Below are 25,496 nucleotides of genomic sequence, written 5' to 3'. Positions count from 1 at the left end.
CATGAATACTGGACTGTTCCTGGAGCCCACACCTTTTGGAGAGCCCAGGAGTTGATGGCCTCTCTCCTATAGGCTCCTGTGGACCCAGGGATAAGTGTCTAGGATCCTGGACTCCTGGGGGGAAACAAGTCCGAGGAAGAGAAGTCCAGGCCTAGGTCAGTGGCTGACTAGTGGGGTAGCCTGGCACCCCTGGCTCTGCTTCTCAGAAACCTGGACCACCTGAACTTTGGGAGCTAATCTTCTCACTGGACAAATAGGGAGGCTAGGCTGTCTGATCTCCAAGGCTCCTACTACCCAAAATGCATGATTCTCAGAATCAGTAGTTCTTGGTGACTGATGGGAAAGAAAAGGAAAAATACCAAATATCACACTTCATTTTGCAGTTTCACAGAGCAAGGGTTCTGTACCACCAGCTGAAGCAAGCCAAATCCCTCTCATTTGCTTTCACAACATCCCTGCCTCCATCCTATCTGCCTTATGTTGACTGTTTCTGCACTGTCCCAGGAATGCTCCAGTCTTACGCTCTCGTGTCCTCTAGAGACCTGTCTCTCCTCCCCATCTCCACAAACCTAGTTGGAGTGTCCTGAAGCCAGGTTCCAGGTCCTCTGTGATTTTCCCTCAAACCTTCTAGAACAGTAGTGCCTATATATTGTAAAGATCCTGTCCTCAACTGTGGGTAACTTCTTGCCCCACCCCCTCTCCCAGCCTCCAGGCCTGGGAGGAGCCCTCATATACTTTTGTTTTTAAAGACTGATTCTCTTCTGTCACCCAGGCTGGAGTGCAGTGCTGTAATCTTAGCTCACTGCAACCCCCACCTCCTGGGTCCAAGGGATCCTCCCACCCCAGACTCCTGAGTAGCTGGGTCTACAGGCACTGGGCACCATACCTGGCTAATTTTTGTATTTTTTGTAGAGACAGGTTCTCACTATATTGCCCAGGCTGGTCTCAAACTCCTGGGCTCAAGCGATCCACCCGCCTTGGCCTCCCAAAGTACTGGGATTACAGGAATGAGCCGCTGGCCCCCTCGTGTATTTCTTTTTTATTTTGTTTCTTATTTCAGTAGTTTTTGGGATACAGGTGCTTTTTGGTTATGTGGATAAGTTCTTTTGTGGTGATTTCTGGGAATCTGGTGCACCTGTCACCTGAACAGTATACTCTGTATCCAATATGCAGTCTTTCATCCCTCACCCCCATCCCAACCTTCTCCCCCAAGTCCCCAAAGTCCATTATATTATTCTTATGCCTGTGCATCCTCATAGCTTAGCTCCCACTTACAAGTGAAAACACAATATTTGGTTTTCCAAATATTGTTACTCCACTTAGAATAATGGCCTCCAGCTCCACCCAAGTTGCTGCAAAAGCCATTATTTTGTTCATCTATATGGCTAAGTAGTATTCCATGGTGTACCCCATTTTCTTTATTCACTCATCGGTTGATAGGCACTTAGGTTGGTTTCATGTTTTTGCAATTCAAATTGTGCTGCTATAAACATGAGCGTGCACGTGTCTTTTTCATATAATGACATTTTTTTCTTTGGGTAAATTCCCAGTAGTGGAATTGCTGGATCAAATGGTAGTTCTACTATTAGTTCTTTAAGGAATCTCCATACTGTTTTTGTATATTACTTGCGCATCCTCCACTAGCTGAGCCAGGCTCAATGCTTGGAGATGCTCGTACATGGTGAGTGTGTTGATGAAATAATTATAAGACTTTTGAAATGGCGAGAACAAGATGCTGAGGAGAATTAAAACAAACACAAATTAAAAAATAACAAAAACCAACCAAACTAACAACACTTGCCAGGAGACTAACAAAGCAGAACAATTAAGGGCAGGCAGAAGAAGATATTATAACTTATCATAAAGAGTGATTTTCTTTTCTTTTCTTTTCTTTTTTTTTTTTTTGAGACGGAGTTTTGTGATTGTTGTCCAGGCTGGAGTGCAATGGTGTGATCTTGGCTCACCGCAACCTCCGCCTCCTGGATTCAAGCGTGTCTCCTGCCTCAGCCTCCCGAGTAGCTGGGGTTACAGGCATGTGCCACCACAACTAATTTTGTATTTTTAGTAGAAATGGGGTTTATCCACATTGGTCAGGCTGGTCTCGAACTCCCGACCTCAGGTGATCCTCCCGCCTTGGCCTCCCAAAGTGCTGGGATTGCAGGCATGAGCCACTGTGCCCAGCCTAAAGACTGTGGAAAGTAGTTGGTTTTTTTTTTTTTCTTGGTGTTGACACACAACAAGGCTTTGGGGGAAGCTTTAGACAGCAAGGCCATTCAAGATTTAGACCTCTTCCAAGTTTTAGGCAACTTGTATGAAACCAGGATGGGTTTGACAAGATAGATTGGCTTTGTGTTATGGGCTTGGCTGAAAATTTGTAGGACATTGAGTCACCAGTCTTTCACTGAAGCTTGAGTGCCATCCCTTTTAGGAAGCTTTCCCTGATCACTCTCAAGTCTAGACTTGGAGGACCACTGTCCAAGGGAGGCATTGGCTACACTGCAGTGTAACTGTTTGCTAATGCTCTGCCTCCACCATCTCCTAGCTGTGAGCTCCTTAAAGGCAGAGACTATGACTTAGTTGTCTCCTGCCTCCTGTGACCTAGTTTGCTGAATAAGCAACAATACAGGCTAGGAAACTAAAAAACAAGTCACTGAAGCACTGGACATAATGTTCAAGAAATCCTCATAAAGAAAAGAATGAAAGATATATACTTTTTATTTTTTTAAATGAGCACAATTTCAATAAACCCTCTATGGTATGTGTAACTTAGTAATATAAAAATATATTAATGAATTTCAGATGGGTAATTGGTCATTGCATTTAGACACTTTGAGATGACCATTTTTGCCTGAGAGTAGGGTATGTTTATTATTCTTTGGAAAATCAGTTCCCCATTAAAAAGCAAACAATGTTTTTGCAAGTATTACCTGGCATCTGTAGGAACAGCTCATTATAATAGGAATTTAGCTTTACAAAATCTATCATAGAGCTGTTGGGGTTTTAGAATTTAGAGAATTAGATTCAGATCCAGGCACTCTTCAGAAACAACTTCTATCTAAATAATAGCAATTTAAACCATCTTTTATGGAGAGAGAGACCTAGTAAACACTAGTTAGATAAAAGAAGCTATCTATTTTAAATAAGACCAGTTAAGTACTAGATCAAAAGCACCACATACATTTACAACCAAATGGCACTGCTTGGGAGATCAAAGTGCAGCCCGGCTGAGAGAACAGAAAGAGCCTTTACCCAGAAAGCATGAAAAAGCACTAGAGACCTAACCAATATCAAGATTTTAAGGCAGACACATGTCGATGCTTATTTTATTATTTCAATGTACAGAATCTTTGCTTAAAATGGGAGAGAAAGTGTTCCAATTAATAAGTACATAAAATAAAATAAATTCTGAGCCATCAAAGGGCTTTTCTTGCTATTGTTCTTGGCATTTCTGAAAGACAAGTACTTCAAAATGTCTATAATGTTAACCAGCCGCTTTCTTCTAAATTCTAGAACTACAAATCCCAGCCAGTAAGGGCTGCATATTTTTCTCTAGGGATCTTTTAATGGGACCTCTCAACCCATAAGAATCTTTACTTGGGGAAGAAATTTAACCAAACGGCAATCTACTTGGTTGCAATCTAAATCAGAATGTGAATGTTGCTGTAAGAACAGGCACTGTTAAAGTTACTATCAAACAGTGGGAAACACTGTAAGAAAATAAAATATGGTAAGTGACAGGACATTTTATGGATGTGTCCAAACCAGTCGTCAAAGACATCGGTTGGGGAGCGAGTGAAGTATGATGTTATTTCAAAGTAACTTCCTGCTACAGTTAGGCTTCCCAGGTTATACAGTTTATTCTTGCTATTTTTCAGCCAGGCCCTAATCATAAATATAGATTTGTAAACCATGTCTTTTCTGTTAACCATTCTTACTTGTTAATATAAAAGACAACTTCTGTCCTTTGTACTTTGTGAAAGTGCAGAGCTGGGATATTTAAGTCAAGATTTTACTAAAGTCAGCTGTGAATTTCTCAGGCATGTGGAGCCACATGCTTTCCAAGTGGCCAGGAGACCTCACTCAGACATTGATCTTGATGTTCAGATGCCTTTCATTTGCTGGTAGATTATAAACCACTATAATCATTTCAAAGCCTCCTGACTCTGATCTAAAATTAAAGTTAAAAAAAAAAAAAAAAAAGAGTGACTGTGGCATTGCTCAGGAAAGCTATTCAAAGACAGTGGTAGCCAGTTGGTAAGATTCCCCAGTGACCCCTGCCCCCCGGCATTCACACCCTTGTGTAGTCCTCCCCTACACTGCACCAGAGTTCGTTTGTGTAACCAATAGAATATGGTAGAAGTGATGGCAAATCCCTTCCCGTATTAGGTTATAAAAGACACTATGGCTTCCGTCGTGGTCTCACTTGCCATCTCTTTGTAAGAGAAGTGGAACCAAGGGGAAGTCACTGGCTTTGGGGAGAGTCAGCTGCCATGTTAAGAGCAGTCCCATGGAAAGGCACATATGGCAGATAACTAAAGCTTTCTGCCAGCAGCCATCTGAGTGAGATTGGAAACTGATCCTCCAGCCTTGATCAAGCCTTCAAATGACTGCACCTCCAGCTGACAGCTTACCAAAAGCAACCTCCTTCTAGAAGACCTTGAGCCAAAACCACTCAACTAAGCTGCTTCCAGAGCCCTGATCCTTGGAAACTGTGCGAGACAATAAATGTTTGTAAGGTTACAGGCAACATCTTATGCAGCAATAGATAACTAATACAAAGGCTTTGCTCACCACAGGTAATTAAGAAGTCTCAATGAAATAATCTACATTGCTGGCACTATGTGCTTGGCACTATGCTGAGCACTTTATGTTTATTATCGCATTTTGTTATCACAACAATCCTATAAAGTTGGTTTTGTTATTATCCTTATTTTGCAGGTGAGGAAATAGAGGCTTAAGGAGGTTGTACATCTCCAAGGTTATGCACCTTAAGATGTGAACAAAACAAGATTTGCCCTCAGGTCTCTCTGACTTGGGAGTCCAGATTTTTAACCACTTTGCTATTTTGCTCTTCATAGAAATGGCCACCCACTTTGGAATAAAGAGGATATATAATTTGCCTAAGGTCACATAGCATGTCCTAAATCAGTACAGTATTTTAGACAAAGCTTCAACTTTGTGCTTTTGTGGGTCATTTTGATATAAGACTACAAGGATATCTCCTCCCATGACAAACTTGAGTTCGTTTACAACAAAAGGCCAAGCAAGATGCAGTACACTGTGGGGATAAATGGTACTCATTGAGGATGGGAATATGCTGAAATTATCTCAATATCCTCCTCCCTCCTATTGTTCTCCTTTGGATGCTTTCCTGGACTATAGGGAGAAGGAAAATGGAGATAGAAAGGCCAACTGTGACTAGACCAGAGATCAGATGTTACCTTGTAGGAAGCATCTCATTCTAACCGGAAGTACTCTCTTGATTAAGTACGGGGCCAAGAGAGGTTGGAATTCTACCACACAAGGTTGCTTAACATTTCAAGAAGTATTGATAACTCTTCAAGAGTAAAAGTCATTTAAATGAAACTTCCCTGGCCAGGCAAGGTAGCTCATATCTGTAAACCCAGCACTTTGGGAGGCTGAGGCTGGAGGGTCACTTGAGCTTAGGAGTTTGAGACCAGCCTGGGCAATGTGGCGAGACCTTGTCTGTACTAAAATTCAATAAATAAATAAATAAAACAAAAAATAAACTTCCCCAGCTCTGATGAATAAAAAATTCCCCCCAAGACTAACTCATTTTGGCCCTGTATTTTATCATAGATTAAGATGACCAACAATCCACCAGGACCCTATAGGGTACACTATGAAGATTGCTGCCAAGCCTAGGCCAGGAGTTTGGACCAAGAGTTCAAAAACTTTAGTGTTCATAGTACAATTACCTGGGAACTTGTTAAACATGTGTATTCCTGGGTCCAAAGCTGACCTACTGAATCAGAATCTCTTCAGCTGTGTCCTGGTGGGGGGTCTGCATATAATAAGATTTGCAGGTGATTCTGACACATGTGGACCCAGGACAACTCTTAGAGGAGCGTTGCTGAAACCTCAGCCCCTGCCATGTCTCATTTCTAACAGGCAGGAGCAGAACCAAGTTTTGTGGGGCCTGAGGCTTACACAATTTGGGGGCCCCTGTTTAAGAAAAACAATATGAAATTACAAGTAAAAAAGCTGGCATTGTGACTTACAAAGAGCCTCTGCAGAAGCTTCATTGTCTTCATTATAAAGCCACTTCTGCTAACACCAGAAATGCTAATTTCTCATTAGAGAAACTGCTTCTACCCAAGAGTCAAGGAAAGTAGCATTCAGGTTTAAAAAAGTCCTTTGTGACAGTTCTTCTAAAATTAGGTCCTTAGGAAGTACATAAGCACTACTGACTTAACTAACTGAGGTCTCAATTTCATTTCTCTGCTTAGCAGGTTTTATTTCTTCTATGATTATTTTCCAGGGTGTCGCCCTATGTAATGTCGAGATTCAACCAAGATTAATTTGTTGACCAGTAGGCTGTCCTGAAATAAAATAATGACTAGTTAACTATTTAGCATTAGCAGAAGTTCTTATATTAATTGAAATAAAATTTTGGTAGTCATGTATGTGTTATAAATAGAAATGCCTAATAAGAAATTAGTTTTTTTCATTACTTATTTGTGAAATACTTTAAAAACTATTTGTAGGTGTGTTACTAATTATAGAACCATCTTCTGGCCAAGCTGAAGCAATTTAGACGTGAAACAGTAATTTTCCTGGTAGCCCTCATTTGATTCATGATTTTTTTCCATGCTTTGTATTAGAAAACAGGCAGGATACATGTGTTGAGTAGTTGTTTCTACATCTCAAGGTTTTACTGTACTTACATCCCAACTACAGTGCTTTCTTTAGAAATGTATATGGAAGGACATCGATACAAGTAACTTTCTCTCCATCTTAAACAACAGACTTTCTACAATTATTCATACATGTGTTTTAAAGACATCAGGAGAAAAATTATCTCCAGATCTAAAATGTATAAAACACATTTTAGGCGCATTTTTATTGGTGCCTCCCAATGGTAGCCAAGGAGTTGAAACTCGGTCTGTAAGAAGCAGGATTTTAAAACAAACAAACAAAAACAGTAATGTAATAGCTAATGTGACAGATTGTATCTATTTGCAGATTCAAAGCTGAAGATGCCATCCTCACTGGGGTCAAGGGTGGGTCAGTGTTATTTAGGTGGCATTCATTCAATAGCACATGGTACCCACGGGGTTTTCCAAAGCTGGGACTTTGGAGGTGGCAAAACCAAATGACTCTGTGAGAGGTGAGAATTCCTGCCCAAATCCTATCGGCTGTTAGGTCTGTCATTCAGGTGGTTGGGAACATTTTGCTTTTGTGACTTGGAGTCCGACTTTTAGCAAGTGACTTGCGGAGTTTGTGCGTACTGCCTGACAGCTCTGGTCAGTGTCACCAATACCTCGGTTTCATCCTGACAGCAAGCCTTCACGAAGAATGCCACAAACCAGACCCTGTTGGTAACGGACCCCCTTTCAGTGCTTTAAAACCTTGACTACCCTGACCAAAGCACGAACATTTGCATGTGTTCCAATTTATCTAATTGTGGATATATTAGCATTTTTTCTCCTTCCAGATGGTGATGTGAAAAAGGGCAACCGTTGGAACTCAGTCACCCAAGTTAATATCGTGTCTATCCACAGGTCAGGGTGGCTGCAAATATGTTGGGAACAATTTAGAGCTCTGTGTGTGCTGGGGATGGGGGTCTTAGCTAGGTGTGGGGGAGGGGACTGCTCTGGGAGTCCAATTTTCAGAGAAAACTCACCAGTTCCTGTCAACTGAAAGAAATGTTTCATGCACATGGTGGGTCAGAATGTTATTTTTATAATATAAACCACCTGGCGTTCTCCTCATTTACCTCTGCCGCAATGCTATTCTACACACATACCTAGACCAAGGTCCCTGGTAACTATTACAAGCCTATGTTGTGCTTTGCTCCTTGAGCTTTTATTCCTTTTCTTTTCTTTTTTCTTTTATTCTTTTTCTTTTTTTCAAGTTAAGGTGTAGACAAGATGAATTGATCAGGGCTCAAGATTTGGGTTTATTTTTATAGTTGCTTTGATGTGAAAGGACTTGGCTCTGATTGCATAAGAGGGATGGGGGGTGGGTTAGGCAGAGATGGAGTCAGGCTTTCTTCCCCACTCAGCAACTCACTGAGCCGGTGAGCATCTTTCTAAAGTTTATGAATTAGGGGCTGGGAGACTCCTGTGGAGATAGTCCAAAGTCCTTATTTACTCTGTGGCCTTTCCTAACCATTTCTTTCACTATATTCTATATTTGGAGGTCAAGAATTTCTATTTGCTTTATTTAATAAAAAAAAGAAACAGATTAAAGTTAGGGAAGGAGGCTGGGGAATAAAGGGTCTCATTAAAGCAATATGCACTCCCAATTTCATGGGCAACTCATTAAGGTCTGATAATTAGCTGACATATGACTTTCAAATGGTTATAACTAACCTTCCCGTCTTTGAGTCTCATTAGTTATAAAACAGGATGCTTTCCTGTGGAGATTTCCACCAGGAAATACCTCCTTTAGAAGTTAAGTTACATTGCATAGCATATCGTCCATCTGAGTCAAGGTATACCACCCTAGAGGCAGAGAAGAGGTCATGGATAATTTCAAATAGAAATACTAGGCATTAAAACAGCATTAGTGCTGGGCAATAGTCTCAAGTTTATAGCAGGAACTAAATCCCTATTTGGGATATGGAATGTCAAGGCCAGGCCTTATTTAACACTCAGCAAAAAGAGCATTACAATTCCATTGAGTCGAGTGTATGAATTAATCAAATTTTCTTCGTCATCCTCTACTGGGAGAAACTTAATTTTACAAACTTAGTTTATTGTAATTTAAATGTACTTTTAATTCCATGTACTTTGAGAAGACTCATTTAATGCATGAAAGTATAAAATGCGTTTTTATGTCTGATAATGCAGGTGAAGTATGCTTACTGCCTTAAGTAACTAAAATTAAACAAAATACTCCTCACCTTGTTTAAGGCTGTATGCTCCTTGGAAAAATAGTTTTTCTAGATATCAGCATAGGCAGTGGCTTTGGTTTGAAAACCAGAATGGCATAAAAATCAAAACCCTTCAAATGAATTCATTGCCTTTTAGAGACAGAGCTTTGCAAGGAGCTCATCTGCACTATGTTCCACCCCGCATCTCACTACTCTACAGCCCTGTTTTGCAACCCCAAGCATTGGTTACAAATGGAAAAAAGAAAGGTCAATCAACAGTTTGCCTATGGAAAAACTGAATGTCTCAACTTCATAGAGTGCTTGGCATTATTCAACTAGCCTAAGTACCAGAACCTAGTGCTTAACACCTGTACTTATTTTCTGTGAAGCCATTTTAACAACAAAATACTTATGTGAAAAAGATATAATGCCCTGATGAGTGTCTCACACTCCAAATAGATCGAGCTATCACATCAATGTCTTTGCCAGGATGCATTTTTTTATTCAATCATAATTCATGCGCATAAATAATCACATGCTCTAGTACTATATTCAAGGAAATTTTTGCTTGTTAGTCAAAATAAGAACGAAATTCATTAATTCAAGTCATTCCAGCAGATGCTATGTGGAAGACCATGTCACTGACTTGAAAGCAAAACTTGAATCACAAACCCTTTAAATCAAAATATAAAATAAGATAAAATACTCAAGTTCCCTTTTGGATTTGGAAGCAAAAACAGCTGCTGCAACAATGAGTGGCTTTCCTTCTGAGTTCATCAAGAGGGGAGCCAGACGTGGCTCTGATGGCCTTTGCATTGCTCTATTGTAAAAAAATGGAAATTACTGCAAGTTTTCATGGTCATGATATGTGGCTAGGGAAGGATTAACTGCCTAGACAAAAGTGGCATGAAGAAAATATGTCTAGAATACACGAAATGCTTAATGCTTGTAATATTAGAAAATGATTTCTTTTATAAAAGATCCAACAAGTACTACTGTGTTTCAATACAACTTTCTGAAAAAAAAAATAATTTTTAATCAGTAGAGTATTTTATTTATTGTTTAGAAATGCAGAAATGAAATTATATTTTCACATCTCTTTTTCTATCCTGTAGTAGTTTATGAAGGCCTAGTCTAAAAGCAGGGCTACGGCTGCTTTCTCTCTCTCTTTTGTTCTCACTCTGTTTCTGTTTTTTGTAGGTTGTGGTGTCAAGGCTAACTGAAAATTCTTTAATTAGCTTTCATGGACACAAGCTTCCCATTTACTTCAGTGAGAGGCTTCTTTGCATAAAAACCAGTGGTTTGTGTCCATCAGAGCCTTTGACTGGACTGCTTTCCTTTGATTAATGAGAAAACTAAAGTTCAGTCTGAATACTACTTTCCTAAAGAATGAATGAGCATAATCTCTTACAGCTTTCATGAAACTGCCTGAAACCAGAGGGATTAGTCCCACAATCCGGTCCCATACTCCACTTCAAGTATTTTCAATTACTTGGCACCATTGGTGGTGACGTCCATGGCTCAGTAAGAAGGCTACTGCTGGCATAATGGTTTCTCCATGTTTCAGCACATGGTCTTGGCATTAATAATCCATCGTGAAATGATTTGTAATGCACAGGGGTGACATTTGATTATGTGAAAGGCATTGCAGGAATGAGCATGTAGGCTCTTACAGTCCAAATCCTGGCAAAAACATGATGAAATGTTATATGGTGAAAATAACATTTAAGATGGTTTCTAACTGACAAAGAAAAGTGTAAGCACATTGCTTTAGGAGAAACGTTCTTTTTTCCCGCCTGGTTTTCCTTCTCAAGTCATATTTCGGAGGGCCAAATGGGTGAAGGGGCCAGATTTGGCAGCCAACCACCCAAACACATTTTCAAAACATACTTGATTCAGGAAATTCTGGATCTTTTTAAGCAAAGATGTTAACAATCCTCCTGAGAACCTTAAAATATGATGATTTAAACATCAGGAAAAGGGGACCCTCAAATGATCAGAGAAATCACCAAGAGGCCTCCCTGCTGAAGTGTTCAGTTTTTCGTTGTGTTTCCTATTTCTTCTTTTTTTTTTAAGACCACAGAAGGATGTTGAATTTATTACCTAAGGGAAGTGCTATCATTTTGGGTCAAAATTTATGAGATGATAGGAAAATTTATACTTCTCCGGGTAGCAAAAACAAAAACAAGAACACTAGAATTTCTTACACTCATATCTTCTAGATCCATTCACGAATCTGTCAAATGCATTATATTCTAGATAGAGTATAATGAATGTATGAACTAATATAACGCATGCCTGGGTGTGAGTACTGCCAAATCTTGGTTATTTATGGTCCTAAGAGTCGGGTGGGGAAAAAGTTGCTATGTATAAATTAAATCCGGAGAGAATCGCAAGGTCTTTTTAATCAATACTTTGAAATTCATCCATTTTCAAAACTTTAACGACAGATATGAACAAAATAATATCGGCTGATTTTACTGTTACTGACTTTTCCTCCTTAGCCCACTATCTTGCAGACTTAGGTGAATAATCTTAGCTATTGGTTACATACAAGAATGGACAAATGTTAACTTCATTTATTCTTTGGATTTGTTATTCATTCATTTGGCTATTCACTTAACACAATTTATTAGGCACTTTATGCACTATATGCAAAACACAGTGCTTGAAGTCATGGGGAACATAAGGATACACACCCCATCCCTGGAACTTACATTTCAGTAAAAGGAAAGAACGCGCACATAGGTAACTTGAGCATATAGTAGAAAACATTGAGCCTAGTAGAGAAACAGAACACTGCTTTGGGAAATCACAGGAGGCAGAGAGTTCCATCAGGGAGATTCAGAGAAAACTTTTTGTTTTCTCTGAAAAATTTTTGTGGAGTCCCGGGAGATGGTCAGGGTTTAGATATGAAGAGAAGGTGGCAATAGCATTTCCTAAGTAGATCTCAATGTGAGTATGGGAATGGTTAGAAGAGGTCAAGACATGCATGAGGAACAGTTAGGTAGAAGCATCAAGTGTCAGAAAAGGAAATCGGGGAGATAAAACTGGAAGGGAAAGTTGGACCAGCTGTAGAAACTTTATTGCCAGAGTAAGGAATTTAGGCTTTAATAAGAAAGTAATAGGGAGCCATTGAAGCCCCCATTTTTTACCTTTTATTTTGAAATAAATGCTATGTTTATAGAAGAGTTTCAAAGATTGTAAAGAGTTCTCAGAAAGTAGTCCATATCACCTAAGTTTTCATGTTTCAATGAGTAATGATTTATATAGTATTCTTATATTACACTTCTATTATATCCTCTCTTTCATGCTTAGTGTGGTGTGTCTTTTTTCCTTAATCAGAAATGCCAAAGATCTGTCTTTCTTATTTGTCTTTTCAAAGAAACAGTTTTTTATTTTGTTAACCAAGTTCGCCAGTTTTTGTCCCATTTCATTAGCTCCCCTGAAGTTTCCCTAAAGCTACGTATATGTTCAATCTAATTTTAAAAACAGATAGTGTACATATGCAGTGTCAAAAAAGTCCCTTGATCTGCCTTTTAAGCAGAATGCTGTCTCTAAGTCCCACATAACCACAGAGCTGTGCTTTTCTGTTATGATTCTGCTTGGAATATGGTGGGCCATTTCAATTTGACAACCTATGCTTTTCTTTAACTCAAAGAAAATTGCCTCTGTTATTTATTTCCTCCCCTCTATTTCCTTTGTCTCTTTCTAGAGCTCTTACTAAATTGATGTTTACCTCCAAAATTTATCTGCATGTCTCCTGTACTGTCTTCTATCTCTGTCTTTTTGCTCTAAGTTCTAGAAGACTTTACTTAGTTCCTCTTTAATTCTTTATCCTTATTGTTATAATTTGGCAATCATATTTCATTTTCTTGCTCCCTGCTTGCTCCATTTTAATAGCTGTTTTAGAGAGAAATATCCTTTCAAAATTTTCTGAGGATATTAACTGTTATACTCTTTTACATTCTGTGCTGCTTGAATTATTTTGTTCTTTTGTTTGCTTGCCTTTGGTCTTTTCCCTTATGCATTTGGTTTTCCTCAAATGTTTGGTGATCTTATGTTCATTGGCATACATGGACAAACAAGTACATTAGGTTAGGTGGCTGACAAAACCTTCCTCTATGATTGAGAATGTCTGTGTCCCTAGAGTGGCTCCCCTGAATGAGAGGACTGCCAGGTGCTTCGTATTGAGTGGGGTGTGTTGACAGGCAGACTTCACCTTAGGATGCTCGATAACGGACCTGCAGGCGCATGTGGATTGGAGAGCCTCTTCTTCAATGGCTGCCTTTCTTTCCCCTTTGCTGCCTCTCATCCCTGTCTTTGGTGTCTAGGGTTACATCAAGCTCTGTTCTGAGGCTTCTATACTCACATTCAAATCATCCTCATCAGTCAATTCACTTTCATTTACCAGAGGTAAAAACATACTGCTAACTACTGTTCAGAGTGGGGATCCACGTCACTGGATCAATGGGTCAGAAGTTTTGAAAGCAGTTCTTTGATTAGCCTTGAAATTACCCCAGGACTGCCTCCTGCTTTTTGCATTTGTTCATGTGACCCTGGAGTTTCTCTAGCTCTTCTTTACTTTCACAGTACATTTCTCCTATATATATATATTTAGACTGTGGCATCTGTGCCCCTAATAATTTGATTCGACTCTCCCAGAATTGCCTCCAAAGTTCATCTCTTCCAATGGCACCCTTTCTTCCTGCCTGCACTATTGTGAATTTACTTATTTTAAAACATATCTTTGACATTTTAGGGAATTTCAGACTAGAAAAGAGTTTGAAGAATGTGCTAAGTCCACTCCATCTTGATTCAATCGTGAGACTTTTTTATTTTTATTTTATATTCTAAGAGCAGTTCATCTTGTTGATTCTGGCCCATCTTTGCAGGCTATTTGAGAACTGTCAGAATATTCAGTGGCTCAGTCTTAGTTGTCCTTCCCAGCTTTAATCATGGCTTAGATGTCTGGAAGCCAGCGATGTCAGTTTGACCAGAACATGCTTTGTCTCCAGCTCCCCACTGGACAATAGGCAAGGTTGTCCTATTTTCACAAGCAGTGCTGACCACAAGAGTAGGAAGGAGCCCTCTAAATCCTTACTGAAGGACACTGTCTCTACTTCTAAGCCCCTATTTTACTCTAACAACTGTAATTTACTGTAATCTAATTCGTAGCCCATTTTCTCCATTGACGTTACTTTCTGGAAGGTTGATAAGGATCTCACATTCATCACAGTCAGTGGAAACATCTCATTGGACATCTGTCCTGTGGCTAACCCCTGCTCACTTCATCCTCAGTCTCAAGGTGTCACATCTCTTGGTTTCCATAAATCCCCTCTTCTGGTTCTTTGTCTCTTTCTGGGAAATCTCTGGGCTTTTTAGAGAAATCTTTCTCCTTTTATTTCCCACACTAAAAGTGTTCCTAGGAGCATTCCTTGATCATCTTCTTATAACACACATTCTCACTTGGCAGTGGTACCTGTAGCTATGGCTTCAGCTTAGAAACATAGAAGTTCAACCCATATCTCCTTCTTGAGCTTCAGGTCTTACTTTTTTGTTTTTTCTTTTTTTTTTTTTTTTTTGGATAGGGCAAGGCGATTGCTCTTCTCTGTTTGGCTTCCAGGCACTTCATACTGACTGCGTCTTCACCTTTCACATACCAGCTCCACTTCCTCCTGTGTTCCCCACCCAGTGACTAAAGCCAGGGCTGACCACTGGTAAAGGTGAAGGTGAAGAGACTTGATTAGGCATGAAAGTATCATCCCAACTTTCTCCTAATGAAATCCCTTCACCTTTAGCTCCTGAGCATGCTGTGTGTGCAGCTCGTCTCCATGGGCACTCATCACTGTCAGCCTCTCGGCCATTTAAATCGTTTAAATCCAAAGCATCTTCATGCTGTGACCTAAGTAATCTTTCTGAAGTGCATTTGAATACATCACTCTTCTGCTCAGAATCCTTCAAAGGTTCTGATTTTATATAGAATAAAACCTGTACTGCTTTGCAAAGTATTTACATCTCTTGTGGTTTGATGTGAGTGCCTGCCTGTCCTCTCCCAGCAGTTCCTTGCCACACACATTGACCCTTATGTTTCCCTCATTCTGAAAATGCTGTGGTTCCCTATGCTAAGAATGTCATTTTCCCTTTTCCCATTGGCCAAGACATCATCAACTGAATGCCTCAGTTCACGTTTATATTCCCTGTGAATACTTCTTTGACTTCCCCTAGGCAGCAAAGGTTTGTAAGTCTGTTTATTAAATTATACCCTTCCCTCACTCAATGAAGGATTTGAACCCATGTAAAACAGATACACCTGGTAACAGGATACAATAAATGAGTGAGTTAATAAGTTCAAAGGGAAAGTAAAGGTAAAAATATAAATAGTATCAGGTATGAAGTTGGTGTTAAAAATTATGTGATACTATGTTCTGTAGACTTACACTACAAAAAAAAAACCCTGAAAATTTGCGTTTGGGCTTTTTAGTTGACAAACTAAGAGAGAAACTTGATTGCTTATGAGTTTCATGGTATCCATAAGCAAGAAATAAAACATCTTTGCCAGTTATTGAAAATTGAGGGATAATTTACTCAATTAAAAGGGTATTTATGAAGGATATTGGCAAATTTAGAAATTCCTTTCCCTCTGTCTTCATTCATAGAATATGGTACAACTTTGTTCACTATTTCCAAGAAAACTTACAATGTAACCATTTTACAAAAAGGTTTACTTTACTTTAACCCAATGAACTTTCACTGACAAATTAATGGCTACTTCTTACCTGAAAGTTGCCAAAACAGCTTCCCCCTGGGAGGGTCACATAACTCACAAAGGGAGGCCCAGGAGCTGGCAGTGACTCATAGACCACCACACCTTCACTTGGGAATGCAGCCCTCTGCTGCTGCTTGCTTTCCCAAAATTCCTGTAACATTGACACAACGTTCACTGAAAGAGACAAGAAACACCATCAGTTTTTTTTTTTTTTTTTTTTTTTGAGACAGTCTCGCTCTTTTGCCCAGGCTGGAGTGCAGTGGCGAAATCTTGGCTCACTGCAAGCTCCGCTTCCTGGGTTCACGCCATTCTCCTGCCTCAGCCTCCCAAGTAGCTGGGACCACAGTCACTCGCCACCACGCCTGGCTAATTTTTTGTATTTTTAGTAGAGACAGGGTTTCACCATATTAGCCAGGATGGTCTCGATCTCCTGACCTCGTGATCCACCCGCGTTGGCCTCCCAAAGTGCTGGGATTACAGGCGTGAGCCACCGTGCCTGGCGAAACACCATCAGTTATTAAGGATGGACATAATCTGGTGCAAAACCAAACTTATTTGCAAGCTGGATTCTGTAGTATGACAGTTCCAGTTTAAGTAGAGCTGGGTATGTGGATAGTGGGGTGTGGGGGCTTTTAGCTGTGAAAGAATATACTTTATTTAAATATATTTAAAGTATGTTAAAATATACAAATTAACCAATGGAAATGTGTATATTTCTTAATGAGTAAGGCTCAAGAAATGGTTTTGGTACCCTATATTAAAACAATATAGCAGTATTTCAAATTTACTCTATAAATTAATTTTTAATATAAAAATCAAAAATCTCATTCTGTTTTGAGCATTTGTCTTAATAGACTTTATCCAAAGCTGTGATTATCTATGGTCCTCTTTCTCGTTTCTCATAGACTCTTAAGCCTGCAAAGATTTAAGAAGAGAAAGCCAGAAAGAAGGGAACTCTTTTCATGCTCCTTCTACCCCAATCTAAACGAGAATGAAAGGCAGTTGTGGAATAAGCAGGAGGCCGGAAAAATCCATGAGTGAAACTAATAACATGAAGACCTTGTTAAGAACAAGGTCTGTTCGAGTATTTCAGAAAACATAGTAATGGCTAGAGCCATATGTTTTAGATTAAATGACCTGTGATAGCCTGCAGAAGTTCCAGATCAAATTAGGTTGGTTTGTTTATCCTGTACTGCAAATTAAACTGTAGAAATTAACAAGGATAATAGAATTGTAGAGTCAAAAGTGACCTTATAGGTCATGTAGGCAAAGCCCTGCCTAATGCAGGAATTCCTTGCCAGCATTCCTGACAGCTGCCCATCTGGCCTGTACCTGAACATGTGGAAGGACCTAGTACTTGCTACAACCTGAGGCAGCCTATTTCAACTGCTAATGGTTCTGTAAAAGGTCCTTTTAAGAGTGAACTGAAATCTGCTTTCCTGTAAGGTTCATGCAGAGGGTCTACTTCTCATTTCTGAGGCCTCAAAGAAGTTTATTTCCTTATCCACATGAGAGCCCACCACATGTCTGAAAGCAGCATAGGACATCTGTTGTTTTGCTTGCCTGGCATTCACTTCCCTTCTTGTGGAAATAGCACTGAGATGTTCCTTGAAGAATCATGTAGTCTCTAGGGGTGCAGGTGGGAATTTGGCCATATCCAAGCCATTTAGGGACAATGAGTGTGTGAAAATGTTGAAAGTTTCCATCTTTCAGTGGGGTTTCTGGAGCGGTAGGAGGTAAGCATGGCACTGCCTGAGCAAGAAGAAAATCTGGCTGAGAAGAAAGTCAGCCCAGAGAATGGTTCAGTAAAGAGATAGAGAAAGGCTAAGTTCTGACGACATAGTTTGAGCTCCTGGTTCCAGCTATGCCCGTAATCCAGGATCCTTGATTGGACTTGAAGTTATCTAAACCAACCCATCTGCTTTTTCCTTAAGCCATTTTCAACTGGCATCTCTCACTTGCATATGAAAAGTACACCAAACAGACAACACTCAGGTTTTTTCAAGTTCTAGATTAAATAGTTTTTGCTCTTTCAAACATGCGTCATGTAACATGGCATCTATGCACTTTGCCTTTATCCTGAATATATTATTGGATCTGCTTTAAAATTCTGGACAGTGACATTTTTCAGAGAGTCTGGAATATCTCAGAGTTTGATCTGGAGGCAAAATCATTGTATAGCCACTTTCTAAGCTGTTTACTAGAGCACTGGGTGTCTGTACCTTCTCTGTAGGTCACTGATCAGCTTCATGGTATATAGTTCAGGCAAATTCTGGCAACTCCTAAGGAACTGGTTGCCTGTGTATATTTAAAAACCGCAGTGTTTAGTAATTTAAGAAGTGATTTGGGAAAGAAATCGGGAGAATGTTAAGAGTAGTGAGGGGATACTTGAATTAATCAATAAAATACATATTGAATGGTCAAGTTGAGAATTAGTCATTACAGAGCTTTTTAATTTTTTTGAAAATATTTGAAATTATATTTTCTACCAGTTGATATAATTCAAACTAGAATTAGAACTTTCATTTTCTAAACTATTTTTCTGTCCCTCACTCTCCTCCTTTTCCTCCCACCCCTGAGGAAACAAGTGTCTATGAGCTAGCTGACTTGAGTCTCTGCTTGCATTTGACCTCCAGAAGTCAGCAGAGATGTCCCGAAGATTGAAGACTGTAACTAATGCCAGTAGCCTGTTGCTCTTCTTGTCGACAAGGACTATTAGCCTCCTACTTGGTCAGTCAGTTGTTGACTGGTGTTTAGCTGAGAAGTGGAGCAGGAAGTTGAGGACCCATGATAATCTAGGTAAAACGCATGACAATCTGGGGAAAATGAACACAAGAATTTTGGCATGTAAAGCTCTTGGGATTAAGGTGTTTGAAGCTCTGCACTAAGTCAGATTTCTGTGTGAATAAAAGTTGAAGTTTTCAAACTTTTCATTCTGCAATTTTGTAAGATTTCTCTGATGATCCCACAGATGTCATCACCCGCCAAGAGTGCAATATATATACATACAGACACACAGTCCATCTTTCTATCTCTGTCTCTTCTTGTCGACTCAAAAACCAGACAAATGAAGTGCAGAGGGAAGAAGGCCAGCTTGCCGTTTGGAGTTCCAAAGATATACCAAAGATTGGTATATCAGAAAATGCTCTATTTATGAAACACATGCTCCTTTATTTTGGGGGGGTAGCATCAACAAGGTTTGTGGACAATTTCAAAGAAAATATGAGCAGAGGGTCAAGAGCTGCTGAAGAAAATCACCCAAGTTTGAGAACAGGTGTCAATCAATACATAGTTAATCTCTAGGTGCAGTTGCACCTTCATTGCCCAGCCAATGATCCTGCCTTCCATGTTACAGAATAAACTTGAGCTACCAAGTGTGCAATATCTACCCCTATGTCTAGGGACCATCTGCACAAATGCTCAGCTCCACTTTATTTCCTACAGTCTCAAATGAATTTGTGCTGCTTTTCCTGGAAATTGTTCTCTTAGTCACTCCCATGGCCTATTTTTAAAAGTTCCCGCCTTATTCACTCTTTCCCAGCAGCCAAAGCTGTGCTCAAAACAACTATTAAATGAATAAATGAATAAATCAGTCAATTAAATGAAACACTCAATCTTGGAACTATGTCTGGCTACTAGTTATTAAAATGCTCCCAATATAGCCAAACTGCTAGAAAGAATATTCCACATTGACTATCTCTGCTTCCTTATATTCCATTTATTTTTAACCCACCACAAGTAATATAGGCTTTCCTCCACATTATTCCACTGAAATTCCTACAAATAGTACCAATTCCTGGTTTTCAGTCCTTAGTTACTTGACTTGTTAGCTGTATTTGACAAAGCTGATCACTTTCTTCCAGAAACCTCGTCTCCCTAGGCTTTTCCTCCTCAGTCTGTGTTTCTTCCTAATCATTTCTCCTTGGTGTCTTTTGTGAATTTCTCTTCCTCTGCTCACTACTCATGTTGACTAGCATGGAAATCTTGTCTTGTCTCGTCTTGCTTCTCTTCCAGCTATTCTCCTTGAATGACAGAACCTACCATAATAAACACAGACAGCTCCCAAACTATTCTCTCATATCCAATTTTTTTTTATCAGACACTGCCATTTGGATGTTGCAAAAACTCAACATATTTTCAAACTCAACTCATTTTCTTTTTCATAAACTCTTCTCTTCCTCTGAATTACTTTTCTTTCTCCTGAGTTACCAAAAAAAAAAAAAAAAAAGTGATGTTATCATCTACCTAGTTACCTAAATCAGAAACTGGGCATAAACCTTAAACTTCATTTCCTCTTTCAATATCTAATAAATGCCCAAGTTTGTCCGGGCGCGGGGGCTCACGCCTATAATCCCAGCACTTTGGGAGGCCGAGCCGGGTGGATCACGAGGTCAGGAGATTGAGACCATCCTGGCTAACACGGTGAAACCCCGGCTCTACTAAAAAAAAATACAAAAAAAAATTAGCTGGGCGTGGTGGTAGGCACCTGTAGTCCGAGCTACTCAGGAGGCTGAGGCAGGAGAATGGTGTGAACCTGGGAGGCAGAGCTTGCAGTGAGCCAAGATTTCGCCACTGCACTTCAGCCTGGGTGACAGAGCGAGACTCCATCTCAAAAAAAAAAAGAAAAAAAAAAGCCCAAGTTTTGTCAATTTCATATCCTGATGTCTCCCATCAGCATCAGTTTCTTTCAGTCTATACTGCCATTACTGCATTGGTTCATGCTTACTGTATCTCATCAAGCATACCACGATACCCTCCTGACTCCAACCAGCCTCCCATCCAACCTATATTCCCACTGTTTTCAGGGTAATATCACTAAATCTCATAGCCGATCAAATCACTCATATCTTCAAATCCTTCTGTGAGTCCCTTATTAACTATGGAATGAATGACTCCTTGGCAAGGCATAGAAGACCCTGTGTCTTACTATTCTCTCTTGTCCTAACCTCCTCTCCCCAAGTTCACCCTCCGGGTTCCTCACTCTATATGCTTCTTATGCTTCTCAAAAGCCAGTACTTCCATTCATCCTCCTGGAATGCCCTTCTTTCCACTGTCTATTTTCTTCTTGAATGGTGCCTACTTTTTCAAGACTTGCTTCCAGCATCAGTTTCTCAAAAACAAAAACAAAATAATCTCAAAGCCCTTGCTAATAAAAGTGTACCCCCCACCCCCAAGAAACATCATGGTATCACTTGGGAACTTGTTAAAAATGCAGAATCTGAGGCTCCACTCTAGGCCTTCTGAACTATAATCTCCTTCTTAACAAGATTAAAAAAAAAAAAAAAAAAAAAACTGATGCATGTTAAAATTTGAGAAACCTTGCTGTAGGAAGAAGTGACGATTCCTATCCTCCTAATGTATCTATTATATGCATTTTCCCTTTTCATCCTTACAGCACCCCCTTGAAATAGGTATTATCATCCACAGCCTACAAAGGAAAAAAAAAAGAAGTTGAAGGTGTAATCACACAGCTACTAAGTCTTGGACCTAGGATTTTTAACCTAGTTTTGCCTCTACAGTCCATGTCCTTGGTTCATCCTGAGTTACTCTTTAATATAATAGAACTTAAGTTATTTTCATGCCGTCTATCTGTAATATAAACAATGCTCGTTGGAGAAAGAATTATATCATTTTCCCCACAACCCCTGGAACATAGTAGAAACATAACAAATGTTTGCCAAGTATTTGAATGTTATCAAAAGTATAGAAGATGAGCTGCATTTGTCAGGCTGTTGGTAGTGTAGGCATGGAAGTCTTCCCCAAGAATTACTTCATTTACCTTTTTCTGTGGGCCATTTTCCTGACATTTGTACTTGACAAAGTCAAATGAAAGAAAAGACTTTATTTGTACATTTTCAAACAAGTCATATGACATGTTTCCAGCTTGGAACTGTCCTTCGTAATGAGCAGTCCATGTGCGTGTAAACACACATCCGTATCATCAATCTTCAACCAACTGCTCTGGTTTAAGCAATGGTGTAAATACCCACAGACTGGCTCAGGAGGGGCTGTGACTGAGCCTCTCATTCCAGCCCTTTCTTTCAAGGAACAAAGGAGGGACCTCAAGAGAAATAAGAGGCAAGGACAGAGACTGCTGAAGGGCTTGATTTCCCGGGTAGAGGGACATGAGCCTTCTGGCAAGGCCAGGTCTCTACCTGATTGTGCCTCCCACCTCAGGGTCAGGAAGCTATAGTCGAAAACATATTATCTTTGGCTTTGCATTATTTCTCCAAAAGTTTAGTAAAGTTCTTTTTGAAATGTTTCTACTCTCTCCCAGTGGACACTAAAGGGAAGGGGCTTTATCCACAGCCAGGACAAGATAAATCAGTCATACAGCGAATCTAGACACTGGACACAGGTAGCAGTGACTCCTGAGCCAGAGCTCTGGAGAAAGCCGAGAGGTAGCAGTTGGGCTGACGCTGAATTAAGGATGAGCTGAGCAACACTTCTGGTTCTGCCTTTAACTTTCACAAACCATCTTTTGGGTTTGCTTTTGTCAAGGTAACTGATGTTTAACTGATAAAGTTACAATAAAGAAGCAGAATATCAAATCCCTTGCTGAGGCAAGGGACTTAAGAAGTAGAAGGAGAGAGAACTGTTAGGAGGAGTATTAATAATATCACGAAATCCAGTTCCTTTTTGTGATTTCTATCAGATTATAACTGCTTACAGTAAAGAAAGCAGTGTACCTCTGAAGTGGCTTTGCAGATCGATATTCTTAATTCATTCTACTGCCCCTCATTGCTTTCACTAACGCGGTGATAGGCCTCTGCAGGAGTTTTAAATATTTTGTTTTTCAATAACAAGAAAATGTACTATGTAGTTTATAGACATTAGTGTGGCTACTTTCTTCTTCACTGTGTTTTGAAATTTGAACACAACAGAGTTTTCAGAGTAGTATTACATCGCCAAGCAAGTCTCTTTGTAAGTGAGGTTTTCATTTTCCCCTTCCTGAAGCTTCCTTTTTTAATTATAAAGTTCAGCATTGAGGCTTTCCCAGTTAACTGATAAAGACATCCAGCAACATGGAACACCTTGGTTATCTAACCCTTGACCCTCTCCAGCATAAATTCGTGATTGGCTTCAGCATGGACAGTCTCATGACACCTCCCTGCACACATGTTGCTTATTTGTTATCTGTACCTTGGTTCAAGTGCTCCCTCCTATTTTGAGTGTTTGGTCCCTCCCCTCCCTTCCTTCTATCCAGTTTACTCCCACACTTCAGGGGAAATGACACCTCCTCCATTGTGCCTCACTCACTGGCTCCTTCCCACTTGCACCACCTCCTTTTCTGAACTCTTATTCCGTGAGTGGCCCTATGTCTTAGCACTTAATCTCCTATAAACCATGCTAATAAAATGGATGTGGTGCTCCTGGCTAAATGTATCCAGTCAGACTTGGCTGTACTTTCTTCTGGCCAGAGGAATGAAATGCCTTGTGGTAACAATTCATCTTATAGAATACAGTTTTCTGTTATTTAACTCACAGCAGACTGGGATTCTAGAGGGTCACCACTCTGGCTCATTCTTCTCTGTAGTCTTCTTGATATCCAGCACAGGCTGGATACTCACCTAGAAGCAGTCATTGAATTCATCTGGAATCTAAGAAACCTCGACATAGTCTAAACAGCTTTAGTGCACTTGAATGAACATGTAGAAAGTAAGTGAAGTCCCTGTGATCCACAGCGCGGTCAGGACTTAATTCTGGAATAGGAGGTTTCATGGATAGACCACCATGGTGTTCACATAACATGGGTGTGTTGGTGGCAATCATGTCTCAGCTGGAGATCGCAAAGTGGGTAGAGAGAGATGAAGCCTGGTCAGGGTAGAAACATGGTTGTTGACTGCCTACTCACTTGGGTTGTGAGTAGGCAGTCAGTTGTACCTTCATAAGAACTAGTGTGTAGGAAAGTCCTGAACAGGGATAATAAGTCTGTTTGTCTTGGATGCCAACACTAATTGATTTATGTAGACTGCCTGAAGCACTCTATTGAAAAGAATTGAAAAATACCATATGGGATCAGTGGAACAGAACACCATAATTAACCTGCAATGTGGCATTGGCATGTCTATGTGCTGACTCTGACCTTGATGCTATGAAGTAATAGAAAAATCCAGGAGAGGTCTTGGCCCATGGAGATTTACAATCCAACTGGAGAAATAATATATTCATCATATAATTAGTGAACAAAATATTAGAGTGCTAAATTGTGGAACAGAGATGATGTTAAAGTGACGTGTAAGATGTAAAATTTATGGCAGAATAATTAAATAAATGCAAGGGGAAGAGTAGATGAATGTGGGCTGAAAAGGTCAGGAAAAATTTGTGTAGGAAAAAGGCCTAAGCTGAGCCCTTCTCAGAGGAATGAGGTTGAGGGAGGGATGGGGGAAGGGAGAGAAATAATGATACTCCCACTGAGGAACTGTGTAGGGAGCAATAGGAAAGAGTGCCAGTAGGAAGGGATATGATTTGACAAGAGACAAGGTGAGAGGACTTAGCTTCTTTTAATAAATGGATGTGAACCCCATTGCCCTGGTACCCCAGCTTTACCCAAGCAGGAGAGAAGGGTAGGAACAGAGTCCCTTGTCCTTTGCCCTTGCCGAAGGTGCTGTGCTGCCTGTGCTGGCTCCATCCATGAAGAGGTGGAGCCAGGAGGAAGGGCCTGGATCTCCAGAGAGAATGTGCGGTTGCTCTTGTATATCTGGGTGAGCCTAAGGTAGAACATTTCTCTGAGAGGGGCCTGGGCAGAAAAATCCACTAGAAGTGGGTAGGGGATGAGTAAGCAAAAGAGTGTTCCTTCTGCAGCCTGGAAGGAGATGAAGCCCCTTCAGAGAAGGACATCAGTAATTGGACACCCAGAGGGCATCATAATCAACATTCAGGGCTTATCATGTGTGTATATATATAATTATATTTTTATTCTCACAGATTGGACACAATGCAGATGCCAGTAAGGATATATGATCTATGTTTTCATAGGGAAAGTTTGAGATGTAGAGAGTTTAAATGCTCTATGGATTATAGGGTTTGTTATAGAAGAGTCCTCAAATACAGGCATGAGTTCATTACACAATAAAATATGCACTGAATCTTGTCTCTCCACTTTTCATCAACAGACAGGCAGTTTCCTTAGTAGTTAAAAAAACTGTTCTCTGAAGCCAGACTGTCTGGGTTTGAATCCTGTTTCTATCACTGCAAGATGTCTAACCACCCCATGCCTCAGTTCTTCATCTGTGGAACATAGTGTCTATATCACAGGGGTGCTGTAAGGCTTAAAATGGAAAATGCTCAGAAAAGAACCTCACACATAGTAAGTACTAGAGTGTTAGCTATTATTTGTGACTGGAGGAGGTAAAGGAAGAAAAGAAAAGGCATGAATATATGTTTCCATATTGCATCTTTGAAACTAACTGTTCCTGTATTGGAAACTAAGTCATTAAATAGTCTAAAAATAGTCTACAACCTGAAGATTCTCTAATTGAACACATTGTGCTATTTATTTCCAAGATAGGTGCAGAGTTCAGGGATAGAAAAGAGAAAGATCTTTTGATAACATTTCACTGGTAAAGTTTGAACTCCCTAATAGCCAGAAAATAATGGATAAAATGCTACATGTCTCAAAATTTGAAAATGTGGATTTTTTTTGGTCCCAATTTTTCACTTTCT

The 25,496-nt window shown here is 39.9% G+C and overlaps 1 protein-coding gene across 1 annotated transcript in view; it reads right to left on the bottom strand.

Moving 5' to 3' along the window:
- The window catches only part of LIX1 (limb and CNS expressed 1), a 50,897-nt gene that overhangs the window by 16,240 nt on the left and 9,161 nt on the right, over positions 1-25,496 (bottom strand). Inside the window, exon 2 of the mRNA XM_050795415.1 lies at positions 15,841-16,004. Coding sequence (XP_050651372.1) covers positions 15,841-16,004 — 164 coding nt within the window. The remainder of the gene's footprint in view (positions 1-15,840; positions 16,005-25,496) is intronic.

The sequence above is a fragment of the Macaca thibetana genome, chromosome 6 (assembly GCF_024542745.1).
Source record: "Macaca thibetana thibetana isolate TM-01 chromosome 6, ASM2454274v1, whole genome shotgun sequence".
NCBI lineage: Eukaryota > Metazoa > Chordata > Mammalia > Primates > Cercopithecidae > Macaca > Macaca thibetana.
Note: the sequence above shows the minus strand (reverse complement) of the source record. Positions and strands in the feature narration are given on the sequence as shown.